At 33.2% G+C, this 10,063-nt stretch overlaps 1 protein-coding gene across 2 annotated transcripts; it reads left to right on the forward strand.

Annotated features, from left to right (window-relative positions):
- Window positions 1-450: 450 nt before the first annotated feature.
- On the forward strand, window positions 451-8,083 carry LOC131642962 (probable pre-mRNA-splicing factor ATP-dependent RNA helicase DEAH9). 2 transcript variants are annotated; one of them, XM_058913117.1, is made up of 21 exons: window positions 451-794; window positions 877-951; window positions 1,034-1,123; window positions 1,732-1,811; window positions 1,921-1,990; window positions 2,130-2,215; window positions 3,228-3,297; window positions 3,668-3,763; window positions 4,072-4,174; window positions 4,401-4,447; window positions 4,545-4,628; window positions 4,717-4,770; window positions 5,322-5,422; window positions 5,640-5,730; window positions 6,053-6,217; window positions 6,367-6,456; window positions 6,632-6,703; window positions 6,944-7,042; window positions 7,147-7,287; window positions 7,415-7,494; window positions 7,580-8,083. In XM_058913117.1, exons 1-21 carry the CDS (start codon window positions 540-542, stop codon window positions 7,722-7,724), a joined length of 2,094 nt encoding a protein of 697 aa, XP_058769100.1. In that variant the 5' UTR covers window positions 451-539; the 3' UTR covers window positions 7,725-8,083. The 2 variants fall into 2 exon arrangements, with proteins under 2 accessions (XP_058769100.1, XP_058769101.1); XM_058913118.1 differs by lacking the exon at window positions 451-794 and having other exon boundaries at window positions 905-951; window positions 1,727-1,811.
- The last annotated feature ends 1,980 nt before the right edge of the window (window positions 8,084-10,063 follow it).

Here is a 10,063-nt window from a genome sequence, read left to right on the forward strand (position 1 = left end):
GATGAGTTTGGTTGAGATTGGAAGAAGACTTGGGCAATCTCTTTGATCTTACACTTGCTTTTTGCAGAAAATTTGAAGAGGGGTTGTGTTTAGAATAGGATTAGGGTAAAATGTTTGGGGGAGGGGGCTGTTTTGCTTAATCTGCAAAACGCGCAGTATTTCGGAAATGAACTTCCGAAATGCTGTTTTCGGAAATGAACTTCCGAAACAAGACAATTTTTTTAAAAAAAGGCGCTTTCGGAGATGCATCTCCGAAAACACCTTTTTCTTGCATTTCGGAAATAAACTTCCGAAGTCAGAGGTAGTTTTAGTTTTTCACCAGAGGTGAGCTAGAGAGTTGAGAGGTTGACAAAGAAATTTTCTTTTTAAAAAGAGAAATATTTCACAATGACAAACTAATGAAAATAAAATGAAAAGGGTATTTTTTGCCTTAAAAAGAATATGTGGGCGTGGGGTCCCTGTATAAGTTGGGGGTGGCGGTAGATTACACGAAATTTTTGAGGGGTTGTCTTTACTGGGAGAGTCATCGGAAGTGTACAATGGCGCAATTCTGGAAGCCAGGGACAGAAAAGCCCGATGCTCAGGTGGTAGACGACGAAGAAGGCGGTGTTCTCTTCTTACCCGGTTCCAACTCTCTCTCTTCTTCTGGCTATGGCTATGCTAGTATCGAGAAACAGCGCCAACGTTTACCTGTCTACAAGTACCGCACCGCCATTCTCTACTTGGTGGAGACTCACGCCACCACCATCATCGTCGGCGAAACCGGTAGTGGCAAAACCACTCAAATTCCTCAGGTATTCATTCTTCTTTTCAATTTTCACCGTTCCGAATTCAAATTCAAATTCAATTTGAGAATTAGTGTTGAATGTACTGCAGTACCTGATTGAGGCGGGTTGGGCTGCTGGTGGACGGCTTATTGCTTGTACTCAACCTAGAAGACTTGCTGTTCAGGTTCACTTCACTGTCTTTTCTTTGTTTTGATCTTTTTTTTAGTGATGTTGCGATTCTTTATAATAGTGTTTATATTTTGCAGGCTGTTTCTTCTAGAGTTGCTCAAGAGATGGGAGTTAAACTTGGTGATCAAGTTGGATACACCATAAGGTTTGAAGATGTTACTAAACAAGTGAGACTTTGCTATCCTTTCTATTACTCACTCAGTGTGTGATTACGTGTGATTACATCTGATATGACAAAAATTAATTTTGAATGAATTGATTATGCAGAATCAAGTTTGGTTAATACTGAGTTGAATTTAAGTGATTAATGTTTGAATCTATGAAATAAGGACACCGGAAACACGCTTTAGACACTGACTTGTCAACACCAATAATAATTTTAAAAAATAAATAAATTAAGCATAATCACAAGTGTCGGTGTCGGTTTTGAATACCGACAGTGACATGGACACACATTTTTCAGAGGTGTCGTAGCTACAGCGGTTTGAATACATGCTTGTAAAAGGAGTTGAAGTATAAATTTAAGGTTAAAAATCACTTGTAGAGGCTAAAGCTCGAAATTCAAGCTTCAGATGAGAATCAATTTGGAATTAATATCAATCAATTCCACTTGAGAACATCCAAACGAGTCAAAATCAATTCTAGGTTGCTACAATCAATTTTGCCTTTTATGGGAGTGGAACCAAAAAAACATTTTTATATGATGATGATGATGATGAATGATGATATATCTTTCACAGACATTAACGGCTTTTTGGGTTTTATGACAGTGCAGGATGAAACAGTTTTAAAATTTGTAACCGATGGGGTGCTCCTGAGGGAGATGATGAATGATCCTCTTTTGACAAAATATAGGTACTGAATTCAAACTTTATGCTTTTTTCCTGGTTTATATGTATGAAAATGATTCTGTTCTATTTTACTCTTCTGAACCTGAATGCACTTAAAACATTTGATTTTTTAGTGTTATAATGGTGGATGAAGCTCATGAAAGGTCTATTTCAACTGACATCTTGCTTGGACTATTGAAAAAGGTATCGACTACATAAACAATCTGCAAGATATATTTATGATGACACAATTTTATTTTGGGGAATTAAATGTTGGCCTCTTATTTATTTTCTCCATAATTGAGGACTCTTTTAAATCATATATTTTCTGTTACTTTTCTAGATCCAACGGCGCCGACCAGAGTTGCGATTAATTATTGCATCTGCTACTATTGAAGCCAAATCAATGGCAGACTTCTTCCGCCCAAGGTTTTCTTCCTAACTTGCTTTAATTCAGTTGTTTAGATTTTCATTTTCATGTTTTTTGAGCTGATTTTCATTTTTCTTTTCATGTTAACACTCTTATATTAGTGATATCTATAAACTTTATATTCATAAAAAATGTCACTAGATTTTATGGGAAAAATAAGCTAAACTGCAAATATCTGATTGCCTGGTTCATATTTAGGCAAACTAAAATATGTAAGCAACAAAAAACATGCTTTTTCTGCCAGTTCTAAGGCATTACTGTATTAATGGTTTGTTATGCTAAAGTGTTCTCGTTGAAATGATCTTGTGGTGTTGGGTCGTTGTATCCCTGACATTTTTAAAGCAACATTTTCAATCTCGTTCCTCTCTCCTATACCCACAAAATCACAAGAGAATATATGTTATGTATACATATACATATATAGGGAACAACTCTAGGGGAAACACTTTGTTATTATGAAAAACGAGAACAACGAATAATAACCAATGGATCAACATTAATGAAAATCGGTGGTCCACATGTTTTAATTTTTTGTTATTATATTTTGTCTCTTGGCTGGATACATCACAACCCTATCTCGCATAGCAGGTATTTTCAGTTGCAACACAACCTTTACTCATAGGCCACATATGTTTAGTTAGATATTGAGGTCTCTTTATAGAAGAATTTGATAGTAGTTGTCACCGCCATTGATTTTATTAGGGCCAAATAGTCCTATCAATGATGATAAATTTGTAAAACTTGGTCAAACACATGAATTAAAGAGGTAGTGCACCTCTTCCGGTTTGCTTATCACTTTTCTCATTTGGTCAGCGCACCTCTTCCAGATTCACTTCCAATCCAAGCTATTTTTATTTATAACCATTAGGAACGCACCATACCTGCTATTATATGGAATGTAATACGGCAGTATTACTGAACTCTATGAAGTTAAAAGTTTTGCTCCTGTTTTTTTTGTCCTGAGTACTCAGGTTTTAATTATCACAATAAAATATGTGTTCTGTTTAACAGAAAAAAGCGTCGAGAATCTGAAAATGAGGAGAATGGACTAAAAGCTGAACCTGCAATCTTATCAGTCGAGGTACTTTTTCGATGTGCAACTCATGCTTGCATGTCCCCTATTTCTCTAAGTTCATTTGTTTGAAGCTAAACACGACTAAATTGAAGGTTAAGTTAATCTAAATCTTCTCTGATATTGTTAATGTATCAGTTTCTCTAGTTCTCAGCCCATGGTTATTACAAAGTTGTATCTGATTTGCATATGGAAGCTGCCACTGTATTTCTTTTCTTCTATTTAATATTAATAATATTACTTTTCAAAATGAAAACGTCATTTTATAGAACCTGAATGACATTATTATTTCGATATATAATTGAGAAATTACTATGCCTTTGAACTTTATAGGTTAAAATATTCAACTTACAAATAAGGCGTGTTTTATATTTTTCAGGGAAGAGGCTTCAATGTACAAATTAATTTTGCTGAGGAACCCTTCCATGACTATGTTCAAGCTGCTGTTTCAACAGTACTCTCCATCCATGAGCGGGTATTTTAACTTCATTGAGATCGGATAGTTTTAACCAATTTGTTTCAATTTTGAGGCATTTAATTATGTGTAATTACATGTCTGTCCTTGATGCTTGCACCTGGCTTAGTCATGGACACCAAATGATTAGTGTTCATTTTGATTCTGATAATAAATTCTGGGCTCTTCATTGGAAAAGCTAACACACACTAACTCAAGCATTTCTTCTGTTGATATAAACAGAAAGTCAGATTTATAGTAATAGTTCAAACAAAATTAAAATGGAATGTAACAGTGGTTTTGGTCTATACTATACTATTTCTCCATAGGAATCCACAGGAGATATTCTAGTATTCCTTACCGGTCAAGATGATATTGATGCTGCCGCTCATTTACTCAATGAAGACATTCAAACTAATCGAAAGCACTCAGGTATACACAGAAATAGTTCTTATTTGAACTATTAAGTTTTGATCTCCACAACTACTTGCTAGTAAAAATATTAAAAAAACACTTGCAACTAAAGTAATCGAGCAACATAAGTATATAAATTTTATTTTTCTAAACCGAGCACAATGAAAAAGATTTTCATATATGCACATAATTATGCTTAACAGTCAGATAGCCCGACAATACTTTGAATTTTCTTTTGTTTCAGGATTGGTTGTTTTGCCTCTCTATTCAGGACTCCCACGTGCTGATCAGGTCCGAAATACATATGTGGATTTAGTTTCAAATTTTTTGTCAGTATTATTTAAATAAAATTTCTGAATATATTGATACATTTTTTACTTTCTCTTAGGAATTAGTGTTTTCTCCAACTCCTAGAGGAAAGAGGAAAGTAGTAATTTCTACTAATATAGCAGAGACGTCGCTCACATTGGAGGTAACATCCATCTCTTCTTCAACATGTCTGACCTTAATTAAAGAAAACAAAGTGCTACTTATATATTCATATTTTTATAATTGTGCAGGGCATTGTCTATGTTGTTGACAGTGGATTCTCAAAACAGCGGTTCTACAATCCGGTATTTCCATTCTGTTGTTTCTATAAAAATATATGTAGTAATGGGCCAGTAAGGATTTGGTCCTGTTGTTTATTAATGTCATTTTTGTTCATAAAAAACCACATGTCTACTGGATTTATACTCCAACCTTCTATTTATGCTTGCATTCAATTTCATTTGGTCATACGCAAGTTTCATCTAACACTTCTATTGCATAAGGGTTGTACTCACCTTTCACTTCTGAGCTTGTACTTTATTTGTAAATCGTCCATATGACATTTTTTAACAATCTAGTGTTGGTTAATGAAGTTTCTAAAACCTTAAACATTTCAATGTATTTGAATGAAAGTTTCCTAAATATGGCGAGACACTTTTGAATTCAGAATTAACATTTGTTTATACCCTAATAGGCTAATATGCAGTTTATATGAACTTATCCACTAAATTTTGTTTTATTTTAGATGTCCTGCTAGTTACATTATTTTTCAAAAGTCTTCTATTCTCAACTCATTTTCTTCCTTTCTCAGTTTTCTTGATATCACTAGTTTAATTTTCTTCCTTATTTTGTACAGGTCTCTGATATTGAAAATCTGGTTGTGGCACCAATTTCCAGGGCTTCTGCTAGACAAAGAGCTGGTAGGGCTGGACGAGTTCGACCAGGAAAGTGTTACAGGTATCTGACTGAATGTAGATAATTTCTTTCAGATGGTTTGGGAACATTTTTAGAGGATATTATATCCAGTCCACTCTGAAGCCTTACCCTGTATATGGATGTTTATAAACAGAGATTCTGATAGGAACAAATATTAAAATTGCAATTTGTATTTTGTCATGATGTTAACAGCGACAATTATCTTCTTACCATTTATTGTTCACATGATTGTAACCAGGCTATACACAGAAGAATATTTTCTTAGCCACATGTCTATTGAAGGAATTCCAGAGATACAGAGATCTAATCTTGTCTCCTGTGTAATCCAGGTCTGTTATTATTATGGAATAATTTCAATTCAACTATTTTTTATAAGACCAGTTTTTTTCTTACGGTGGCACTGCCCACACTGCCATCACTGGTTATTTATTTTTCTCCAGTATTTTTATGATCAATGCAAATGATGACCACTGATTAATTAGTTACATCAATGATAGAAGATTTATCATGATTTTATTCAAATTTCAGAAAGTGTAGTTAGAAGTGCATGCATCTGCTCCCTTTATGATAATTCATGACTAAAATTGTCAAGATTAACAGGAGATAGAAAAAGATGAGGTTTGATTTGAACCCTTTTTTTTATGATTACAGTTAAAGGCTTTGGGAATTGATAATATATTGGGATTTGACTGGCCAGCATCTCCATCACCTGAATCAATGATCCGAGCACTGGAAGTTCTCTACTCACTTGCAATCTTGGATGATGATGCCAAGCTTACTTCACCAACTGGATTTCAAATTGCAGAAATTCCACTTGTATGTTATGGATACCATTAAAATCATGTTTTCATTCTTTTTCCTTTAAAAGATAAATCAAAAATCCGATTATAGAGTCTTATGCGGTACTCTATCTTGCATTTCATACAACTTTACTAATGTCTGATTAATGTAATGTATTTTTCCAGGAGCCTATGATCTCAAAAATGATAATAGCTTCTAGTCAACTCGAATGCTCAGAGGAAATAATCACAATTGCTGCGGCACTTTCCGTCCAAGTAAAGTTTTTTGCTCTAGTCATGAATAATTTTGTTTTGAAAGAAATTTTCAGTTTTCATGTTGAGGATTGGAATGTAAAATGAAATCTATCTGGACAGCATCAAAGAAACATAGCTGAACGTAAATGTAGTAATAGAGCAGTTGATCTCAGTTTCAATTTATCTATGCATACAGTCTATCTGGATCTCAGGGAGAGGGATACAAAAGGAATCAGATGAAGCAAAATTGAGATTTGCTGCTGCCGAGGTACTCTAGGTTAATTTTTCTGTTTTCATTCTCCTCTCTCCCACACAAGGTTTACTCACTTTTTCGGTTTATACATGTAATGTAACTTCCTCTGCATTATTTCTTCGTCAAACTTTTAATGATTCTTCAATCATCAGCTTTTCTACTGTGCAGTACAAGTGTTTTTCTATCGCAATTGCTGTATGAACTGTTTTTTTTCTTTAAATTTATAATTAAGTGATCTTTTAATAATTTATACAGGGTGACCATGTAACATTTCTAAATGTCTATAAAGGTTTTCATCTGTCTCGGAAATCATCACAGTGGTGTCACAAGCATTTTGTGAACTACCATGCCATGGTGTGTATGTATTCAGCGATTACGCACATTGTAGCCATTTCCATTTGTCCTTTTCAGTTCAGTTTCCACCAATTCACGTTGACACGGGTGTTTAAATTGCACAGAAAAAGGTTGTTGAAGTTAGAGAACAACTCAGAAGAATTGCACAGAGGATAGGCTTAGTCTTAAAATCTTGCGACAGTGATATGCAGGTTGTTAAGAAAGCGGTTACTGCTGGCTTTTTTGCTAATGCATGTCGTCTTGAGGTGAGTACATCCCGAGATATCAGTATGCTGTATTTTCTTTTTGATTCATTATTGTATATTACCTTTTTCACGAAACAAAATAATTTAACTTCACTAATATTTATCTATTTCTGTGCTTTTTTAAAAGCCATACAGTCCTGATGGGATGTACAAGACGCTAAGAGGATCAGAAGAAGTATATATTCACCCATCGTCAGTGCTATTCAGGTAGTAAGAAAAACCGAGTTTGTGAAAACTCTATCTATTGTGCGTGGTTTATTCACTGTCAATTAAAAATGATGTTATTTTGCAGAGTAAATCCAAAGTGGGTTATATTCAATTCTCTAGTATCAACTGATCGGAAATATATGCGCAATGTGATGACAATAGATCCCTCATGGCTATTGGAGGCTGCTCCTCACTTCTACCAGTTGCAGAAACCTAATCTTCTTCACTAATTACCTTACTCTTGTTGGTTAATTGAGAGTCTGAGGCAAAGGATAGAAATTTTTGACAGAGTCATAGTTCGAAGTAGAGCCAGATTAACCAGTGCTGGATTGGGTGCCTTTACTTTTAGGTACCTTTGGAAACTTTTGGCTATAAATGATATACATAAATTAATCTAATTAATTATTTAGATGAGTGAGAAGGCTTTGTTAGCGAGAGAAAGAGACACAGTCACCAAAGGCATCCCAATCCAGCACTGAGTGGATTGGACAAATCCAATGTGTTTTCGCCAAACTTTTTTCTGCAAGTTTTGAAATCAACACCATAGATTGGATATTAAAAGGGAACAAAATAATAATTTAAAGTTAAATTGCGTGCAATAAATATTTAAATTACTACTACAATCATTTATAGGACAAGAAAAATAGGCTTAGTTAAAACAGGGAAAAGAATTGAGTGACTTCATATTTAGTGACTGGTAACTTTAGTGCAATTGAAAGTCATAGTTATTCATCTATCTTATTTTAATCATTTATTTATTTTTCAAACATTAAAGATACCAAAGTCACCAAATCGAATGCTTTCCATAATCATTTAGATTAAATATTGAGCCTTATATACCAATTATTAGTTGGTTCAGTGGTGATTGTTACTAAATTTGATAGGGAGGATCAGTGTTCGACCGGTGGTGATAAAGAAAAGAATATTGAGAAAATGATTTTATATGGTTGATAGTTAGAAAGCGTTTTCTTTTTGTATAGAGTTAGATAATATGACACACACTAGATAATTTAAAACAAAATGCTAACAGATAATTTTAAAATGATGAAAAATCTATTGAAAAAGAAAAAATAAAGTCACAATTCATATTTTCTTTATGATTCAAATTTTTTTTTTTTTGTAGTATGAAAATTAAAACCTAGAAATATAAATTTTAGATGATATTTGATTTAAGATTTTTTTATTGAGGGTGATAATTTTTGTTGAAAAAAAGTCTCATGTAGAAACGAGATAATTTTTGTACTACTACAAATAACACTTTTTATATGACGAAACTTTTATCTCGAACATACTAAAAATCAAGAGTATAGGTCCTGAAAACGTCATGTTTGATTTTTTTTAAAAAAAAATCTTTTACTTCGGTTTTCTTAAAAATTGGGGTAACATATCTATAAGTGAGCGTCATGTTTTGTCCATAAAAAAAAAGTCTATCTTCACGGGTTTTAGGGAAAACCAAGGAAATATAGTTATAAAAGATCTCGCTTCGAATCTCATTTACTGCATTTAAATTTTTTCAATAATTTCTCACATGGGGTCTTTTTAGCTACCTTTTTTTCTTCATTTTTTTTCCTTTGTTAATTAGTGATTCTCAACATCTTTGTTATTAATAAAAAAGAATAGGCAATAATAAGAAAGAATATTTTATTGATAATCAATTACGAATTATTAAAAAGTTGGACAATAAATAACTATTTCACTTATTCAAACTTCTGATTCCACTCAACTTCAACATTATCCATATTGACTATCTCTAATTCAAAAAAAAAAATTCAGAAAGAACTCTTCAATATGATATGAGGAAAGTCATTTTCTCTCGAGAGATGATTATCATTTCCTCTAAGAAGTTAAAAATGGTAAGAGGAAGATTAAGTTTAACGTTGTAGGTAAGGAAGTACATGAGATGTTTATCATCCCAAGTAAGAGTTTCTAGTTGTTTCTCTCTTGGACGAAGATTTGACACAAGAAGTTGATATCAAACTTTTGCAATTGGGACTAGAGTAGCAGGACTGGTGTGTTTATCGTAGTTGACATAAATTCAGCAAAGGTGGGTTGAGTAGACATTGTTGAATCTATAATGTTCAACGCAACTATCTTTCTCTTCACAGTTTATTGTTGAATCTATAATGTTCAACGCAACTATCTTTCTCTTCACAGTTTATTGTCTGAACAATAAGTAATGGAATAATGGTGATTGAAGAGCCATTGGCATATGACTGGATTAAATCAACATCATTGACAACAAAGGCATTTAACTAGAACTCTTTAACAAGATTAATGTAGATGGATCCATGAAGAATGTCAAAGTAACCATTCAAATTTTGTTTGGAAATATTTTTCTTTAAATCAAAACTTTTGTGTTTCAAATCATCGAAATCAACAAACTTTTTATTGACAACGAACAAAAGATTTTCATCCATTTTTTAATAAAAGAAAATATTTTGAAACTAGGTTTGAAGACACAAGTAGATGGAAATTAGACGTTGAAAGTAAGAATAATGTTTAAATAATGGAGAATAGGAAGCTTAAACGCCTCCTTGATTATCCAAAAGATACGTTACGTTTTGAATAT

The sequence above is a fragment of the Vicia villosa genome, unplaced genomic scaffold (assembly GCF_029867415.1).
Source record: "Vicia villosa cultivar HV-30 ecotype Madison, WI unplaced genomic scaffold, Vvil1.0 ctg.006230F_1_1, whole genome shotgun sequence".
NCBI classification, from domain to species: domain Eukaryota; kingdom Viridiplantae; phylum Streptophyta; class Magnoliopsida; order Fabales; family Fabaceae; genus Vicia; species Vicia villosa.

Bases quoted from the DNA above. Each gene is read 5' to 3' on its own strand.
- LOC131642962 (XM_058913117.1), top strand. From the start codon at position 540: ATGGCGCAATTCTGGAAGCCAGGGACAGAAAAGCCCGATGCTCAGGTG. The intron at 1,991-2,129 runs GTATCGACTACA...TTACTTTTCTAG, and splicing joins TGCTTGGACTATTGAAAAAG to ATCCAACGGCGCCGACCAGA. The intron at 4,771-5,321 runs GTATTTCCATTC...TATTTTGTACAG, and splicing joins AACAGCGGTTCTACAATCCG to GTCTCTGATATTGAAAATCT.